We start from the raw sequence: 20,607 nt of genomic DNA, 5'->3' as shown, positions 1-20,607 counted from the left end.
TTTGTATTGCACTTTAAACATGATGTAGACAGGACATATGGTTGTATAGTTTAAGTGCATATGACAGGTTTTGATGCTCTGATAACATCTTTTGTATGCAATAATCATATATTTTTTTCAGTGAAGCAGCAATTTCAAGAAATATTGGGCAGAAGAGTTATTTTTATTTTAAATGTTAAGCTACTGACATAGATAAAGTTCCACAGCAGTTTGACTAATTTCCCACACACAAAATAATAAGCTTCTGGGTCCAAACTATTGAGAGTTCCATAGATAAACACAGCAAAAAATGCAACTTTATCTAAATCTCCTGCTGAAATAACAACAGATAAAAGGCCAAATACTGTTACACAATTTACACCTAATCAGAATAATGTAGCTCATCACCATTTCTCCAGGCAAAATGAAGATTTTTTTTTAGAATATATTTCAAATAAGCCTTCACTGTGTTTGGCTAAAATAATTTGATAATCAATGTTAGAAAAGCATCACAAGAGAAAATCCAGAGTCATTGTAAAATGTCTGTGTAATCAAATGTCTAGAAAGAGCATTGTAGTCGGCTCTATGGATATGGATATGGACGTATGACAGAACAGCGCCCCCTGGTTTGTGGTCATTGCATGCTTGTATTGCACTTTATAAATGTCCTCATAATCGGTGTAACAAGTGAACACAAGCAGGCTGAAACACAATGGTTGCTCGACAGAATTTTGCGCAAACAATAATGATGGATGACATCTGAGGGCCCTGCCAAATGGTTCAGTCCACACACTGGCGTTTAGCACCGCGCTTCAACTCATGTGTGTTTGAAGAGAGTGAGCTCTGTGACGCAATGACACAGATATAGCCTTGGTAAGAGAAATGTTAGTCTTGCCTCGTTCTTTCGCACTTACAGGCTCTTGTTTAACACTATTATTGCGGGCCTGGGATGAAACTTTCTGTGATAAACGACAGTTAAACATGAGTCAAGTGAAGACGAGAGCCGTCCTCTCTGCCTGCTTTGCGAGTGAAGCACAGCGCACTGACCCGCCCTTTCCGCCCTTTCTCTCCTCATTATAATTGCTGAAGTTTCCCTTTCCTTTATTTACTGTCATCGGCTGCCATCAGGCCAAAAAAGTGACAAAATCCACAGGTGGCTCACGCTATTTTCGCCAAAATAATTATGCAAATTACCCGCGCGCATTTGCAGACTCGTTCATTAAATGCGCAGCTTCCTTTGACTTGGTTCAAGTGAAGATGTATGGGACCAGTGGTGTAGTCTACGTGATACGCAGGTATACGCCGTATAACCACTAGAATGCCTGCAGAATTCCCATATAACCACTACAAAGTGAGAAAAGACACGTATCACTCATTTGCGCACCGTTATTTTTGTGTTTTCTGTCCTTTTGCAGACCAGCACAAACTCCACCACAAACTATTTCCTCCACTGAAAACGAGAGATCACAGGCTCATCCCTCTCTCTGTCCCTACCGACAGACCGACTGCTCCCTCTCAGCTGTGCTCGTGCGCAGTTGCGCACAGCTCCGGTGTACATGTGCACAAAATAAAACCCGGCCTGAGAATAGCTCATAATGACAGAGGCTTATTAACCTGGAGGAGTCGCGTACGTCTCAGCTCATAGACACTTTCCCTGTTCATCCCCACTCTGGGAGTCCACAATGCAGAACGCTTCTCTCCCTGCGGGGGGGGGTTGCAGGCGCTTCCTCTACAGTGCAACAGCCCGGTGGTTGACTGGTAGAGGGGTTGGTGAAAGCAGGCTGGGCTTTATTCATTGACAGTTTGTGTCACAAAGTTACAATGTGAAAGAAATGAACTACAGTGTCAAACTAAACCACAGAATATGTTGAGATAAATATACTATTTTAATTGACTGAACTAACACATGGGGAAGGGGCGTAGGGGGGCACATGAAAATAGTTGGGTCACTGTCTGAAATTGCGCTGATGAAAGATGCGGCAGGACATTAATTAACGGCAATAATCCAAAGTAAGCTTCTTTTTCTGATGACAACATCCTGTCCTATTTGGTACAAACACGGCACCCTTCATAATTTACCAGAAAATAACTGTATTCTCACATAAACTAAATACATAAATACATTTTTGCTTGGTAGCACACGGGAAGTGACGTGTGGAGCGCAACTTTCAAAGGAGGCTGTGCAGAGCAGTGGTTCCCAAAGTGTGGTTCAAGAACCCCTGGGAGGGCCTTAGAGGCACTGCAGGGAGTAGTATCTGTCTGCAGCCTGCAGGACAGAGGCATGTCGTGGAGTAGGCGTGGTCAGTGTGTTCCAAATTATTATGCATATTGTATTTCAGTGCCATAAAGGTAAAAACGTTTTTCAATGAATCTCATGGATGGTTTTGTGTCTCAGGGCTCTTTGAATCACTGACATCAATCTCAGACGTCGGTGATGATTAGTTGTCACACGTGTTGCCGCAGATCGATCGCTTTTTATCACGTGTGCTTTTAAACAGCCTGGTTCTGGATTGAAGACTTAACCCGGATGTTTCTCAGTCGTCCTTGGACCGATTTTGACCATTTAAAAACACAGAGAAATGTTAAAATCTCAACTGTTTCGATCTGTACATGGGAAGCCGCTCTGCTTTGTCAAACGTGCTCCAGAGAGCGAGAGGGAAGTGTCGGTTTTACAGCTCTTCGCTACGCAACACCACGCCCCAGCGGACAAAAAAGGAAAAGAAACACAATAATACATATAATGTCGAGATTGTGACTTTACACAAGTTTTTGATAGTCATTTATTTCACTTCTGTTCATCACAGAGCTACCAAAATCACACATAAGGTGTTTTAGAGTGTCTCATTTCGAAATTTGGCACTCAATGTGTTAAAGTAAATTAATGCCTTTGTTCTTTGCTTAAATACTCTACATGGCAACTGTTTATATACTCTTTTAAATTGTTCATTATTGTGTGTTTCAGCTAAGAACAACATAATTGGAGTCAGCGCCGTGAGATGCCTCCAGTGTCAAAGTAACATCTGTGCAGAGAGTGTTTCAGGAGGGGCCGTTATGGTCAGTGTGTCTTTGCTGTACTCTCCTGGTTTCAAGGTGAGACTGGAATGATGAAAAAACACATTAATCGCAATGTTTAATATATATATATACACTGCTCACAAAAACTTAGGGCACACTCAAAAAACACATTCTAGATGTCAATCAATTCGATTTATCGGATGAAAATCTTTATTCATAGTGTAGGTCAATGTGTTGAGAACAAAATAACATAAGAATGAGAAATGGAAATCAAATTCTCAGCCCCTGGAGGTCTGGATCCAAAATTATAGTCAAAATCAAAGTGACAAATCAGGTCACTGGTTGATCCAAATTCTGTAGAAATTCCTCAAAACGAGTCTGTATCATCCTCAGAAGTGTGTGTGGCCTCCACGTGCCTGAATGCACTCCCTACAACGCCTGGGCATGCTCCTGATGAGACCACGGATGTCCTCCTGAGGGATCTCCTCCCAGACCTGGATTAGAGCATCAGTCAGCTCCTGGACAGTCTGTGGTGCGACGTGGCGTTGATGGATGGACCGAGACATGATGTCCCAGATGTGCTCTATTGGATTTAAGTCTGGGGAACGGGCAGGCCAGTCCATAACATCAATACCTTCATCATGCAGGACCTGCTGACACACTCTTGCCACATGTGGCCTGGCATTATCAGGCATCAGAAGGAACCCAGGGCCCACAGCACCAGCATATGGTCTTACAATAGGTCTGAGGATCTCATCCCGGTCCCCAATGCCAGTCAGGGAACCTCTGGCTCGCACATGGAGGGCTGTGCGGCCCTCCAGTGAAATGCCTCCCCAGACCATCACTGACCCACCACCAAACCGGTCATGCTGGATGATGTTGCATCAGCAGAACGTTCTCCAGGGCGTCTCCAGACTCTGTCACGTCTGTCACATGTGCTCAGGTGAACCTGCTCTCATACGTGAAGAGCACAGGGCACCATTGGCCAATCTGCCAATCGCTGTTTTCTCGGGCAAATGCCAATCAGGCTCGAATGGACGTGCCATTTTGGATGAGCATCACTCCCTGAGCAGCTTCTGTAGGTTGTAGATGCTCCTCATGATACCTCTAGTGGTGAGAACACTGGACAAATGCAAAAGTGTTCCAAAAATACAGTACAAAGGATGAAGACAGGGAAATGGTCTGTGGTCACCACCTGCAAAACCATTCCTCTTTTGGAGTGATCTTGCTAATTGCCTCTCATTTCCACCTGTTGTCTGTTTAATTTCCACAACACCAAGTGAAATTGATTCACAATAAGCGTGGCTTCCTAACTGGACAGTCTGATATCCCAGAAATTTGACTGACTTGGAGTTACATTGTGCTTTTTGAGTGTGCCCTAAGTTTTTGTGAGCAGTGTATATATATATATATATATATATATATATATATATATATATATATATATATATATACTGTATATATAAATTATTATTGGGAGTTTTGCAAAACTTTAGGAGTAGGAGTAGGAGTAGTTAAAATAATATAATGTGTGTTTCAGGATTTGTATTTACCTGTCACTTTGACTGTATAAGGGTTGTTGGAGGTGATTCTGATCTGCCAGGTTCCAGACGCTCTGTCAGCATTTAGAGTCGTGCGCCATAGGTTGCCCACTGTACTGATGGCGGCCAGAGCACCGCTGGTCTGACGGCTGCTCTGGGTTGTACCTGAAATACAAGAAAATGGTGATTCTTTATTTCCATTCCTATCTTCCATTTACAAAATGTGTCCTGGTGTGTTACCATTAGGATTTGTCAGTGTAAAAGTAAGAGCTGATCCAGTTATGTAGATGGTGATGTTTTTCAGGGAAGCGTCCACATCGAATGAGAAGGAGTCTGGCTTTCCGGGGTTCCTCGCTTGTTGAAGAACCGTCACCTAAAGAAGATGGGTAATGGATTCAATATCTCACAAGTTTGCGTTTGTGTGGGCTCTCAGTCATTCAGGATTTTTACCATTAGTTATATGAATTATCAAAATAAAGTTACTTCTGAAGACTTGACAATTCTCCAGTACATCTAAGCTTTTTAATTTATGGAATATTTCTAATTATATATTATAGGAGCTATACCGGACATTTTTGTGCAGGAGCATGTTTTATTTCACTTTAGAGTGGAAGAGAAGTTTCATTCCACTGCCTTTTATACAAACAGAGAGGAAAGCGCTTCTCTTTGCAGCAGAGCTAAAAAGTTTAAGCCTAAGCCTTTGATTGACAGACTCTGGAGCACTGTGGAGGGTTGTCGCCGGTCTGCCCGCCCTGCGAGGGCAGAGCTTCCCGACTTTTTGCCCTTTTTAGTAACAAGCTCTGTTGGTGGAGCAAGGTGTGCCATGTTAATATAACAGGCAACATGGGTTCATTACTATGAATGGGGCTGAATGGCTGACTGTCTATTTCTTATATATTATATCTATGCTTTTACACCACAGGGCAGTCTTACCAGAGCTGAGGTGGAGGTGTCCAGGATTATTGCAGTGGCCTGTGGGAGTTGGTCCTTGCTGACTTGAATGGCCTGTCCTCCTGAAGCCAGAGCAAGTTTTTTGTAGTCGTTAAAGGTCCCTGCCCTGGTTGAGCGACGTCGCCTCCTGACCCTCGTCATGAAGAAGGTCACCTGTGGAGGTGAATGTACAATATCAGAGTCAATGTTTGGACATATTATTATGACAGTGATTTTCTTTTCCTGTTTATCATTGAATGTTTCATTTAGATCAGGGTTAAGATTGAAGGAACCAGGTGCCACAAGTAGAATGCACTTCATAGAGAGACCGTACACACTGGAGCTTGTATTATAAATACAGAATAAACCACTTCAAAAAGTGGCAGGGAAAGAGTGAAATATTGTGTCTTACCACAGGGGCTCAAATAGACAATAGACAAATACTGGGATGTTTCATGTTCCCTAAACACAAGTTATTCCAAACAGTTAAGCACTTGGTTAATATATAATAAACAAAACAAACAATCATTTACCGTAGATTTAGTTCTTTTGATGAGAGCATCAAGTGTGTCTTTGAGATGAGCGTCCTTGGCTGGAGCATCAGTGAAAACGTAAATGTGTGAGTAGGCGGGAGCAGTCATCAGAGCCAGCTACATAGTTCAAAAGTTCAAAGTTAACTTTATTGTCATGAAAAGAACACGTACATTCAAACTGGCCGGGCTATCGCCAGACAAATTATCACAAGTTATATTTAGTCTTGGGCCCACCAATTTATTGTATCTGATGACGTATGACGTACCCGCTGTAAACGTTCGAGCTAAACTATTTAGAACACGGTCTGAAGCTTGATCGAAAGATGGCATCATGTCTGCTGCTGTCATGTTGGATCTGAAAATAAACTTCTTTTTTTTTATCCGTAAACAAACTACAAGCTTCCGTATGTCGAATAGTGAGTCATCGTCTTGCCATCCCTCCTCGTTCTGTGATTGGTCCCCAAATCCATGTGAAGATTTCAGCCATGGACCCCAGGCTGCTGTGCAGTTCGAAATGATTCAAGTGCACACAGCAGCATGGGTATGTAGGCTACATTCAAACCCTTGGTGCAAACAACAATAAAATTACACTCTGTGTACAGTGGGGTAAAAAAAGTATGTGGCCTAAATCCAATAGGAAGTCCATGGGTAACTGACCAAATACATTTGTACCCATTGTATATAGCAATATCTTTATAAACAAAACAAGGGCAATATTGGGGTTAGAGTTCAATGTCTTGTGGGGGATTGAGAGGCAGAGTTCATGAATGCAGGGGCAGCAGACACTCCACATTCTTCACCAGTTTCATTTATTCACTTTCAACAAAAATGAATTATGTGAATATTTAAATACCTGAATGGCAGAGTAACTCATTGAAGGCACACCAGCTGCGCCTCTAGCTGTAAGTTTTGAAATCTCCTTTTTCATAACATCAGGGTCGTCTGTCTTGGTCACAGGTCCAAACTCTACATGTCAGCAAAATAATGATATTTGTAAGAAGGTAAATGTTTATCACACCAAAACCATCAGTTTATTATAAAAGTTCAAACCGAGATCATTGAAAGGCACCAAAATGTACTCAGATGGTTCATCCTCTGTTCCCCTTTTACTGTCGATGATTTGATAGACCACGTTTCGTACTTCATCGATTTCATCTGACATGCCTCCTGTTGTGCTGATGACAAAACATAAAACGGAGGAGCGAGCAATGCCCATCATTCTGCAGAAACAACAAAAACATCACAATGATGCAATTTAAGAGAGTGTAATGAAAGACAAAATAGGCAGTGCAAGGATATGGATGGTAGAATATGAACAGAAATAAATAAGATGTCTGTGGCTCTCGGGAATCCTTTCTTATTCCAAAGTTAAAATATTCTAGTACTCATGGACTATGGGTTAATAATAATACCTTAAATATGTACATCACTTTTCAAGACACGCTAAGTGCTTCACTATGCACAATATAGTTAGACTCACAACTAAAACACTATGTGCTGTTTCAATTGACCATCATTTTCAGCTTGTTCATTGAAAGGTCTGCCAGCCAATCATGTGACAGTACAGACAGTGCTTCCCAGTTCAAACTTTGGAAACGTTATATGTGAAATGGCACTGAAATTAAGGGTTTATTTAACAAATCCTTCTGAAATGGAGGTTGATAAATATGTGATATAAAATGTGATCGTATTTGAATAATATTTCTGAGCCCTATTAGTCAGTATAAATGCTGTAAATGAGGATGACCTGAGGAAGTCCTCGTCCCCTGCAGCCAGGCGGATGTCCTCCAGCAGCTGTAGTGAGGCTGCAGTCGCCACCTTCACGGCGGTGTCGTGGTAAAACGTGTTATCTGGGCGCCGCTCGTCTTTGTTAATGCCCCCACGGGGACGGATGCTACTGGTCAGGTCAAACACGCCTCCGTGGCTACACTTACCTGTGATCACAGGTGGGACATGTCACAGTTTCTGTTTAAATTAAGTCTTTTTGAGTTTTAGATCATTCTTACTTTAATTTGTTACTTGTGTAGCACTTACAATCTTAGCACAACTTTGAAAGGTTTTGGCCCTACAATTAAAGGTTTACAATTGTGGAATATATTGGAGATGGAAATGAAACAATGTCCAAACCTCAACCTGTTCAAATATAAATACAAACAAAAAACTTTTGAAAAGTAAAGAGAGGAAGAAATGAGATGCCACTAGAGGGAGCAGTTGAATAAATTTACATTTTATTAATTAAGGAAGAGTGTTTTGAACTGCTTGGACCAGTTGCCATTTCTATTGCTCAAAACAAAATAAAGAAAAGAGAATTAGGCTAGGCGAACTATGAATCTGTTGAGAGGGAACCCTCCCAACCGGCTCATGAACCTCGTCTTTAATGCACCACACAGCATAGGAACATCATCTACAAAATCAGCCGTTAGGCCAGCTGGGTGGTGGTTTGTTGATGGGGAGCTACTGCCCTCTTCAAGTGGCCCACTCTACACCCGGCTTTTAAATGCACCACTTGATCTAGGGCTTACATCATACACTGTACATAATAGAAAAATAATTAAAAAAAACAGTTTTACACAGAATAATATGGTGTTTAACATTACAATGACAATTTATATATATATATATATATATATATATATATATATATATATATATATATATATATATATATATATACATATATATACATATATATATATATATATATCTCCTAAGAAGGTCCTAAGAAGCCAGCTCAATGGCAAGAACAAGTCCCGGGCAATGAACAGCTACGCCCTGCCAGTAATCAGATACCCTGCAGGAATAATAAGCTGGCCAAAGGATGAGATACAGACCACAGATGTTAAGACGCGAAAGCTCCTAACCATGCACGGAGGGTTCCACCCCAAATCCAGCACTCTGAGACTGTACGCTAGCCGTAGGGAAGGAGGCCGAGGACTAGTGAGTGTGAGAGCCACTATCCAGGATGAAACATCCAAGATCCATAAGTACATCAAGGACAAGGCTCCAACAGATGACGTGCTCAGTGAATGTCTCAGACAATGGGGAACAGAAGATAAGGTGCTGGAGGTCCCGTCATGGGAGGACAAGCCCCTACACGGCATGTACCACCGAAACATAACTGAAGTGGCTGATATACAGAAATCCTACCAATGGCTAGACAGAGCAGGACTAAAGGACAGCACAGAGGCACTCATCATGGCTGCACAGGAGCAGGCCTTGAGCACCAGAGCAATAGAAGCCCAGATCTACCACACCAGATAAGACCCCAGGTGTAGACTGTGCAAAGAGGCCAATGAGACAATCCAGCACATAACTGCAGGGTGTAAGATGCTGGCAGGGAAAGCCTAACCATAACCAAGTGGCTGGTATAGTGTACAGGAACATCTGTGCAGAGCATGGGCTGGAAACCCCAAGGTCAAAGTGGGAAACACCTCCAAAGGTGGTCGAGAATGACCGAGCCAAGATCCTGTGGGACCTCCAGATACAGACGGACAGAATGGTAATGGCGAACCAACCGGACATTGTGGTGGTGGACAAAGAGCAGAGGAAAGCCGTTCTGGTCAACATAGCAATACCAAGCGACTTCGACATCAGGAAAAAGGAACACGAGAAACTAGAGAAATACCAGGGGCTCAGAGAAGAGCTGGAGAAAACCTGGAGGGTGAAGGCATCAGTGGTGCCCGTGGTCGTTGGGGCACTCGGGGCAGTGACCCCCAAACTGGAGGAGTGGCTCCAGCAGATCTCAGGAAATACATCATTGGCACAGAAAAGTGCAGTTCTAGGAACAGCAAAGATACTGCGCAGAACCCTCACGCTCCCATGCCTCTGGTAGAGGACCCGAGCTTGGAGGAAGAAGAGACCGCCCGCGGAGGGTGAAGAAGAGTAGTTTATATATATATATATGAATGTGCCCATCTGTCATAAAACATGTGATTACGGGTGATATTTGGCATTGGTAACCATCTGAAAGAAATATTAATGGTCGCCTTTTGTTACTTGCTTTGTAGGGATCTTACATGAAACAAGACCGTTCTTGTAATAGTGTTTCGTTCTGTTAATTATATGAACAGTTCTAACTGAGTTTGGTCTGCATTAATAAGCTGTTTTGAAAGGTAGCAAGTTCTTCTTTTCAGTCAGTGAGACTAATTAAAAAATGCTGCAGTTAAATATGACTGATAATGTAATTGCAACAGGCTAAAGTTACTTCATGAACGCCTTTGTTTGTGTACCTATGTGTATGTATAAGTGTATGGATTTGAAAAACCGAACATGTTCACTTATTTTCTTATTATAGTTGTGGAACCTGAAGCATGCTTTAGGGGTTGGGAGTGATCACGATTTCATTATCATTGTTATTGTTGCAATTAGTATCACTTCTTTGGGGAATATGTATAGTACATGACAGGAATGTAATTTCAGGTGCTCATAAGCTTCTTGTTTCGGCCCTCTCCGTTTGAGCTAAATTAATAAATAATAAAAAAAATAAGAATAAATTCTCCTACTTTTGTTGCCACAGTAACTATACTACGTACAATGTATAAGATTAATCAGTCTTCAGTATTACCACTGGGCTTTTTTCTGGAGAAAATTCCCATGTATCCAGATGTCAGCTTCTGATTTTCCAGGATGGTGGGAAGGATGGGATTGGGACAAGGTCCGCTGGCACAGTCGCTGCAGGTGGGAGTGTTCATATCTACAACACATGTTAAAGCTCTATCAGGGCTGAACAAAGTGAAATATTTTACAAGATTTATCATTGCACTAAGTTCATACACATTCAATGTCCATATTACTCTAGCCAATTATACTCATCTACTGTATTTAGATGAAAGACTTTCCTTTGATGTTATACAACTTTATATCCAAACAACCGTACAACAAGTACAACTTCTATATTCTTCCTGAAAAATGCCATACATTTTATGACTATATGGTCAGTTTTATCATTAAATTTACAGATTCAAATGATCTTTTTAAACTAGAACCATAAAACACACCTGCAATGTTTTCAATTGGAAGATCTGCACGAATGAGACTGGGATATGGGTCTGTGTAGCCCAGCTCCACCCAATTACTGTGGCTGTAGAAATCCTGAAAGTTCACAGAAATGCACACAGTTAAAGGTAAGATAGTAAATAATCTCATGAATTCAATATTATTTATTCCATCTATGAACACAGTTTTGTGTGAACACAATGTTAAATACTTTTTTTGTTTACGTTCTTGCGTAACTTGCGTAACAGCCAATAAATAAACTAAAATACAAGCATTTATTTCATTATAAGTGTTTTTCTTTGATATTTCATACTAATAAAAACATGCATCTTTACTGTGTGTGGACTCACTTATTTTCATCATCTTTGACTACAGGTGATGGTACAATAGGATTTCATCCATATTTTTCTATTATTATTTTACGTTTCTGCCTCTTTTACCTGTAGGGTGTGGAGGATCTTGCCCAGAGTCTCTCTGGCTGCCTTGAAGTTCTCACTGCTAATGTTCGCTTTTATTGCTGCCATTCCCTCGGTGATCAGGCTCCTCCCCTCAAGGAAGGCCTCAGAGTGGAAGTGATGGGGAGCACTGATAAGGTACAACACATTATTATCTGATTTTCTTTTTCTAACATCAGTCCTATATTTCACTTTTTTAACTTCCACACTCGCTGCCTTCTGGACTGATGTCATTGAATACAGACGGAGGTTGTTGCAATAGGTCTAATGCTATGTGTGTGTTGTCAGAGCCAATTTATTTCTAGTTGGAGTGAAATGTTTTTAGAAGCAATGACACAAATGACCAATGAAAGACATCGACATATTCTATTGCCTGTAATGAAAATGTAAAAGGTGTACTGGAGAAGTTATGTAATATTTTCCCACCTATTGATGAAGTCTCGGTCGACGAGTACAAGCTGGGCATAGATTTCCTGGAGAGCGGAGTGAAACTTTGCCCCTGAGACGTCGCCTGTGGCTTTGGGACCAAGACAGGCCTGGACTATCTGTTCAGTAGAATTCCCCTGCAAGCCAAGAGTAAATAAAAGTTAAAAAAAATGTTTTATTAATTAGAGTATCAGTAATGGTGTGTCTTTATCTTGTACATGCGTTTCCAATGACATCACGCATAGTGGCCATTTTGAATACCGAAGTAGCATTATGCAGTACTACAACATGTAACAATATCTACTCAGGATTAAAATGAAAGACAACTGATTGACAGTGGCATTGTGTGTAACAGTTAAAACACGGCCCCAGCATGGAGGATTGAAAGTGCAACAATTAAATAAATAAATAAAAATGAATGAAGCATTAAATGTATTAATGACACATTCATTTAAATATTTAATGGTGCATTTAGTTACTTAATTGTGGCACTTTCAATCCTCCATACCCCAGAGAGCGCATGTGTACGTGATATAACCAGCAAATGTGGCACAGACAGGCTCTGTCTGTCGAGCTACAGCAGGATTTACAACAGGTGTGCTTTTCTCCTCAGACTAAATCAAACACATCAAAGAGGATGTTTCCTCTTTGATGTGTGGAAAACCTTTCTCTGGGATTTTTACAGCTTGTCATGTCAACAGAGTCTCAGTCTGAGTCAATGTTTAAGCTTCTCAAGACGTTAGCATGCTACTGGTTAGCAACTGTCAATCAACTGTCAATGTGTGGTTCACATCTATGACACTGAGGAAACACTACAGTAACAGTTCAGCTCTGACCTCTGTCACATGTTGAATCCAAGGTTTGGAGTTTGGTTCAGGGCTTTTTCTTAGAGAGGCTGGAGCTGAGCTGTTGAAGCTAAATGCTAATCGGTAGCATGCTAACATCTTAAACACTGACTCACTGGTTTCTTCACATAAACTCGCGCTCTCAGGGAGCGTGTTTTTACTGTTATCTTCTTAAGCAATGATTACAAGTACATAAAAATGCTACTGTCAAAAGTTGTCTTTCTTTTATATCCTGAGTAGAGATATTGTTACATGTTGTAGTAGGCTACTGCATAATTATACTTCAGTATTCAAAATGGCCACCATTATATATAGCTGCTTAAAGCATTTAAATTTAATGAACTTGAGGCCTATGTGTTACATGTGCTATACATTGTTACTTGTGTGTATGTTTTAGTGGATTATTTTATTATTTTTGTTATTTATCTATCTACATTTTCCTCAACACTATTCTGTCTATTTTGCGCAGCCAGTTCAGGAAGGAATCATAATAATTGCTATATTTAAAATAATGGTTCGTAATATAATTACAGACAAATGCATTGCTGCTGAAACCAAGTCTTTTGTGAAAATTCTCCATTAATAGCAAAATATATAATATTTATTTTTATTAAGAGCAGACACTAACGTAGAGGTTTTAAAGGCTCACCGTGTTATTGAACATATAATCATATTTTTGTGCCACGGCTTCGCATGTTTCCATGACTTTCTGCAGCAGGGCGTTCTCAGTGATGGTGACATGAGTGGAGCTCCCACAACCGATAGGCACAAAGGCCAGGGCTGGTCCCGACAAAACCATAGCAAATACAGCCAGACCCAGCAAAGAAGCCATCATAAATCTGAAGAGAGAGAGATAGGCAGCGTTGGAGTCAGATAAAATGAACCTTACGAGATACCAGCAAAGAGACCTATGTGCATACTGATGATTATAAAACAGATAATATGAAAAATACATATAGATACAGTATATGATGAGTTTTAGAGATCCATATCAGGAACAGCACTTTTTCCTGTGCAAGATTGAATTAACGATATAAAATACATGGCGATGATGAATGCTAGAAACAATCTTCCCTCGGAGCCCGGACACTGGTGGTAGAGCCGAGGAGAGGCCAGGCGGAGGGGGGCGGAGGAGGGGCGCAGCACAGCTGGGTAATGGCCGAGTGATGGATGAGGAAGCTTAAGAAGGGGATCCTGAGCGATGAATGGCTGAAGCAGGAATGACCAGCTGCAGTGATTGGCTGTCGCGAAGGTGCGGCTTGAGATGGGACTGTGATTGGAAGCTGCCGGTGATGAGGCAATGAATGAATGCTGCAGGTAGGTCTTCCAGGTTGAATTTACACTGAAGTTTCATTTGACATTAAATAAGTAGACGTATTTCTATGCTTTCATATCGCCATAAATTATTTGTTTGATCTAAAAAAGGCACTTTTTTCATATCACATCAGTCTGTTTCTAAGCTGTCAAAAAGCAGAAGTGGGGTCATAAAAGTGATAACATTGTTCTTACGTATATACTATTTTCCTGGTTTGTGTAATAAAAGATAAAGCCAAACCTGTAATGAAGTATATATGTTTTTTAAATCCTACATAAACCTGATGAGTCAATTTTTCTTACAGTGTATTGCTTTCTTTGTTGATCTTCTTTTTGTGATAACTAACAACATATAGCAATGACAATCGACATCGAATTATGATAGTAAAAAAATGTGAAATGAATGTGAATGTGTGTGTGGACTTTTTTTTTTCATCAGAGAAGGCTACAAACAAAGTGCAAATAAATAAACTGATCTCAAGAGATATTTAGGGCGGGACAATACGTGAAGAGGAAAACTTTTTAAATTTAGAGATATTAATTTGAAACTTTTGCTTTGGATTACTGACATAATTATGATAAAGATTAAATGTATAAATGTATGTATTGTCAATTTATGTTTTCGTTTTTAAAAAAAAGGCCTTTTTATGCCTAAAAATGCCCAAAAGTTCCTATGCATTTTTGGTGAGGAAATCTGGATAATGGATTGAGCCAGGTTTAAAAGTATGTTTTTATTGCTGATGTATTAGTTACAAAGACGTTTTCAGAGGGGATTTTGCATATCTTGTTGAGTTTTAAAATAAGACGTTTTTAGTAACCTGGCAAGAGCCAGATTGATATTACAGTGCCAATAACATTTGCACCGAATGAATGGATCAAGAACACCGCAAATCCATCAGTGTTTAGTTTTGAACAAAGCTATGTGTGTTTGTGTTATGTGCAGCACATCTCGTGTTTTTTGTGATCACTATGTTGTTAAATATAGTGTATTTATTCCCAGAACCAGTTTTTCAAGATTTGTAAACTCACAAAAAACATAATTTTACCTTGTTTTTTCTCATTTTAAAAAAAACTCAACAAATCAGGTTATGGATGGGATATTTTCCTCTGGAAAATTCTTCAAAATATTGTTCAGTCCAAGACTGGAAAGTTTGAAGTCTGTAGGTTTTTTTTTCAGGTGAAGAAACCAAAAACTGTCCCAAAACCTGAACATTGAAAAAATTGAGTTTTGCCAGTAAGGGCTCCCCTTTACTGTGGTGGCTAATACTCTTGGCATTATCTTCTCACACTTGTAAGGGAATAAGAGCCGGTATGCGGATGAACCCTGGTTGAAACAGACAATGACATGTTTATCTTGAAGTAAATCTAACAAGTGCATTCCTGTGTTTTGCTCCCACAGAATAAGAACAGAACCCATTTCTTTTTTTTAAGCATAGTTTGTGCAAGGAGGTGCTTGTGCCAGATGTTTCTTAATGCAGCATTATCTCAGGGGAGAATAGTGTAAACCAAATGATAAAATATTTATCATAGCATGTTGAATACTTTCTATGATACTACAAGTCAGCTGTTAAAACATCACAAGTTACTGATTCATGGTACCTGAAGGAATGAAGTTAGAGGCATCATTTTGGTTAATTATCTCTTTGATTATTGTGTTTCATGTCAACCCCAAACTATACCAAATCATACATCTATTCAAGTTTCCTAGGAAGTTGAAACACGTTGGTCATAGTCAGCAAAAAACAGCAAAGGCAGCCAGTAAGTATTACAGTCACTATGTCACTACGTAATGTTTGCAGGCAGTGGCACTGATACAGTTACAATACGTGGCATTGTGCAAAATAGATGACTGATTGGAACAGATTGCAGCATACTTTGGTTGTCTAGACTCAATATGTGTCAATATAATATTTTTTTTTTTTATTAATAATAAACTGGCAATAAACTCAAAGTGCACATGACAGGTTTGAATGCTTTTGATAATATGACTTATTTAGATGCATAACATCTGTTTTAAGTAGTAATAATCATCATTTTATTTCAGTGACGCAGCAATTTGATGCAGCAATGTTGGGCAGAAAATTGATTTTTCTGTGACTTTTTAAACTACTGACAGGAAGCCAGTAGTTCAGTCACTGACAGGAATAGAGGTAAAGCTCCACAGTAGTTTGACCTATTGACTCAACATGGTCACTTCCTGTCAGTGTCCAATAAGGGCGTGACTCTATATAAACATCACTAAAAATTGTCAAACTAATGAAAGATGGGTAATTTATTAACTGAGTTTTAGACAAAAATAATAGTTTAGTGTGTTATATGCACCTTAAAGGCACCATACCTGATTTTTCCCCCCTAGAAATGGAACGAAATGTATTTTTGTCCCCCTTTAGTATATACCAAACACAGACATTTGAGGGAAAAAGACGGCATTTAATTATTAAGCATTTGTATTAATTTAATAGCTAGTTTTCTAACATTTCTGTAAAAGTGACCCTGTTGTTAAAATCAACAAAGTTGTTAAATGTCCCTATAAACTCATCCCCCACGTACTCACTCCCACTTTATTGATTGTTTTAAAAATAAATAAATAAACAGGTATAGGGCTTTTTATCATTGTACTGACTTTTTTTTTTTAAGAGTTGATCAAGGGTCACAATGCATCCACTTTACACATGGACTGGTTCTCTTGATACTTGTGCAGTAATATCACTATCACTTTAGTTAAACATTATACACCAGGGTTTTTGTTACTCCCCCTTGCCTGAGCCGAGCTGTGTCGTAACATCTACCCTCACATTTCATCTTGGCAAGCAGTATTCACAGGAATGTGCCACACTGGGCCTGTGCACCTCTGCATCTATTATCGTACTGGCTGTGGAGGGAATGTTTTGCCCAAAAAACACAATCACAACGTGGAGCAGGGGGAGGCAGTTTTCAATCTTCTGACAGTGATACATCCTGAGCAACTACAGCCATCAGCCTACATGTCAAAGGTTAGCTTGAAGGAGTACTCTCAGTTTTATATAAGTATAAAAGCTTTACATGTTTACGAAGTAATCATGACTCTACACATTGTGTCATTATTCTAAAGTTAAGCCAATTAAAATCAGTTTCTTACCTTTTATGTTTCAAAGATACAACAGTTCTCAGGCGCTTTACAGAATCATTAAGTGATTAAAAAAGTGATGCTCCTTCTTCATGAAAACTTCCAGATTTTGAAGGCGCCCACAATGTTTTTAGAGCTGACACTGAAGTTGCCTCCTTTTAAGGATGGTGGGAGTGGTCTAGAAGCTCATCTGTGGGAACCATGGGACAGATTTGGAAATTCCAGAATTGACTTTATGATTCGTGTATGTTTGCCTGACCAGTGCAGGGCACCACGCTCTGAAACAGGGACCAACCCAGGAGGCGGCACATCATTTCATAGGAGCACTGAAGGCTGTGCTCTGGTTTCTCCGACCTAAAACACACAGCGGTCACAGCGGCTCAGGACCAACCCAACACCTAAACGTTGTACAAAGACAAAAGAAGCACTTACTTACTTCATATCTGCTGACCACCTCAATTTTCACCACTCACCCATTCACACTCCAGTGCAAGCAGACACATAGTAGAGCGTTAAGCATAAAAATTGTCTACCAGTATTACACATATTATAGGCATTCATCTCAGATGTGGAGGTAAGCTGGATTTGACCTCTGAGGGCAGCCATCTTGGATTTTTCAAAATGGCCACCGTAAAACTTATTTTTCTCAATTTTTTAGCTTGTGATTGACCTATAGTTTTGATTTTAATGTCAAAACCTCCATTTTAAGGGATAAGGTATCCAATGGAATACAATTCAATAAGTTAGACCTGACCACGATGCTGTTTTATTCTTTAATCAACAATTTTATTGATGTTCAACTAAGCATCATGGCACACTTTAATGCCATAAAATACAATTATAAACAGATAAACGTTTAAGCGCAAAGATCAAAGTATCTGTCTATATGCAATCTGGTTTGATTAGGATTTCATCTACAACGTAACAGTTTCCACCAACTTAGGAAGAGAAAAGGGGATCATGCAACAGACAGACATCAACAACATTAATCAACTACCACATTACGATTACAACCATAGACTGTATAATAACTTGGGATGCACCGATCTGATACTGGCATAGGGTTTATAATATTGGAGATTGGCTAGCTCTGGTTGAAGGTCACTAGCATACAAGGATTGTTTTCGGAAGTGTGAGTTTTCCGCTCCAGTCCGGGACTTTAGGAAAAAACTCAGAAGAATGAATTTGTTCGAAGAAGTCTTTTTTCAGTTTAACCAGCAACAATACAAGTTACATCTTAACAAGTATATGATAGTGAATTCAGTTTGGTCTTGAAACATAGCTCATTAACCTAGTACATTTGTCCAAAACACATCCTCCGGTACTGACTCCACTGACTATCCATAGACCGTTGATAAAGAGGGACGTAGCCCACGTGACTTTCCCCATTGTTTTCAGCGCAGGCTAATGAGAAAAATTCATGCTAGCATTTGGAGTGTGGTCATGTTGTTTTTTGGAAACAATTCCATATTAAGGATTCTCTTTTAATATTTAAAATATTAAAGGACAAAAGAAAAGGATGGTGTAGTCCGTTGTCGGACAAGCACATAAAGGCTATATTAAAAACACTATTTCCCATAATGAGTTAGAGAGGGGCCAAACAACATGTACGCTAATGAGCACTTGAGGCTTCTGTCAAGAAATACATTTTATAACTGCTTGCTTAAAAATGTACAAAAACTTGTTTGGAGAAGAATTACATTATTATTTCACTTGTCTCATTGTGAATTAAATGTTCCATGTGGAAAAGTACTGGAGGATGTGTTTTGGACAAATGTACTAGGTTAATGATCTATGTTTCCATCAATACGAGACGGTTAAACAAACTTGTTTTGCTAAAGACTTGCACGTACTGTCTGCTCAAAGGTCAGTTTGTATGCCTGATTTACAGGCAAGGCTAAAAGCATAAAAGAACAAACTGAATTCACAGACTTCCTGTCATATGCAGTGCCTCTCGTAAGTATTCATACACCTTGAACTTTTGCACATTTTGTCATGTTTACAACATGAACATCAAGATTTTATTTTGATTTTTTTACTGAACGTTCACACACAAGTAACTGACAACTGTGAAGTGAAAGCAAAATGATACATGATTCTGCTATTTTTCAAAAAATAGAAAAGTGAAAAGTGGGGCGTGCATAAGTATTCATACAGCGTGCATGAATACTTTGTGGGACCCCCTTTTGCTGTAATAACAGCACAAGTCTTTTGGGGTCTGACTCTACAAGATTTGCACATGTAGAGACAGACATTTTAGCCCATTCCTCTTTACAAGACAACTCAAGCACTGTCATATTAGAAGGAGAATGTTTGTGAACAGCAGTTTTCAGATTATTCCACAGATTTTCAATAGGATTTAGGTCAGGACTTTGACTGGGCCATTCTAACACATTAATATGTTTTTATTGAACCATTCCATTGTAGATTTATCTTTGTGCTCCGGGCCATTGTCCTGCTGGAAGGTGAATCTCCGCCCCAGCTTCAGTTCTCTTGCTGACTTTTCACTTTTCTATTTTTTGAAAAATACCGGAATTATGTATCATTTTGCTTTCACTTCACAGTTGTCTGTTACTAGTGTGTGAACGTTCAGTAAAAAAATCAAAATCAAATCTTTATGTTTAGGATTGTAAACATGACAAAATGTGCAAGATTTCAAGGTGTATGAATACTTACGAGAGGCACTGTATATTATTGTTATTATTATTATCATTATTATTATTATTATTATTATTATTATTATTATTGGCTGTTAAATCGAATAAAGACTTCTGAATAATGTGAGACCCAAGGGCCACTTTGTTTTCCCATTAATGATAACGGCATTGTAACGTCGGGGAGAGAAATGAATTAGATTACTTCATTACTGAAAAAATAACGTTGTTGCCCAACAGAGTTCTTTTAAACAGCATTATTCCAAACACTGTGGATATCAATCCATCCATGTTCTTCCACTTGTCCGTTGCCGGGTCAAGGGGTCAGCTTTTGGAGCTGCCCAAATCACATTGCACCAGCTTCTTAGCAGAGAAAGGGAACTAATTTGACAGCACACACTGAGCATGGATTTTTCTCCTTATGCCCAGGGGCCCTTCAACCTGCTGGGCCCCTGTGCTTAGCCCTTGTAAGCCCTGCATAAATCTGGCCTTGATTACAAGGTTTATACAGGCAGAAGCAAAGTCAAATGTAGTCACTTTTAATGTAATTTAAATGCCAACAATACGATGTTTAATACCACAAACCCAGAAACAAATTGTCAAGGATTTGCAAACATTTCATGAGGGAAAGAGAATGGGACCATACAGGAAACTTTACAGCAAAAACAAATGTAGTCAATTTCAGCCCAAACTGCAGCTGAATATGATTTAGACCATCATTTTGATATTTCTAATGAACATATACAGTAAAAATTGTTGAGCATTTGTATAGGCTCTCACTAGTTTAAAAAGGGCACTACAAATACAACTGAGA

At 39.6% G+C, this 20,607-nt stretch overlaps 2 protein-coding genes across 3 annotated transcripts in view; both read right to left on the bottom strand.

Annotated features, from left to right (window-relative positions):
* Positions 1 to 20,607, bottom strand: part of LOC306960786 (von Willebrand factor A domain-containing protein 7-like) — an 86,748-nt gene that overhangs the window by 37,395 nt on the left and 28,746 nt on the right. The gene's annotated exons all lie outside the window — the stretch shown is intronic.
* LOC306960504 (von Willebrand factor A domain-containing protein 7-like) lies at positions 3,012 to 5,627 on the bottom strand (the record flags this gene model as incomplete). The annotated part of the gene is made up of 4 exons (XM_079552934.1): positions 3,012 to 3,075; positions 4,548 to 4,700; positions 4,776 to 4,908; positions 5,469 to 5,627. 4 exons carry the CDS (start codon positions 5,625 to 5,627, stop codon positions 3,065 to 3,067), a joined length of 456 nt encoding a protein of 151 aa, XP_079409060.1. The 3' UTR covers positions 3,012 to 3,064.

The sequence above is a fragment of the Gobius niger genome, assembly GCF_951799975.1.
Source record: "Gobius niger genome assembly, chromosome: 3".
NCBI classification, from domain to species: Eukaryota; Metazoa; Chordata; class Actinopteri; order Gobiiformes; family Gobiidae; genus Gobius; species Gobius niger.
This window is presented reverse-complemented; position numbering and strand designations above follow the sequence as displayed.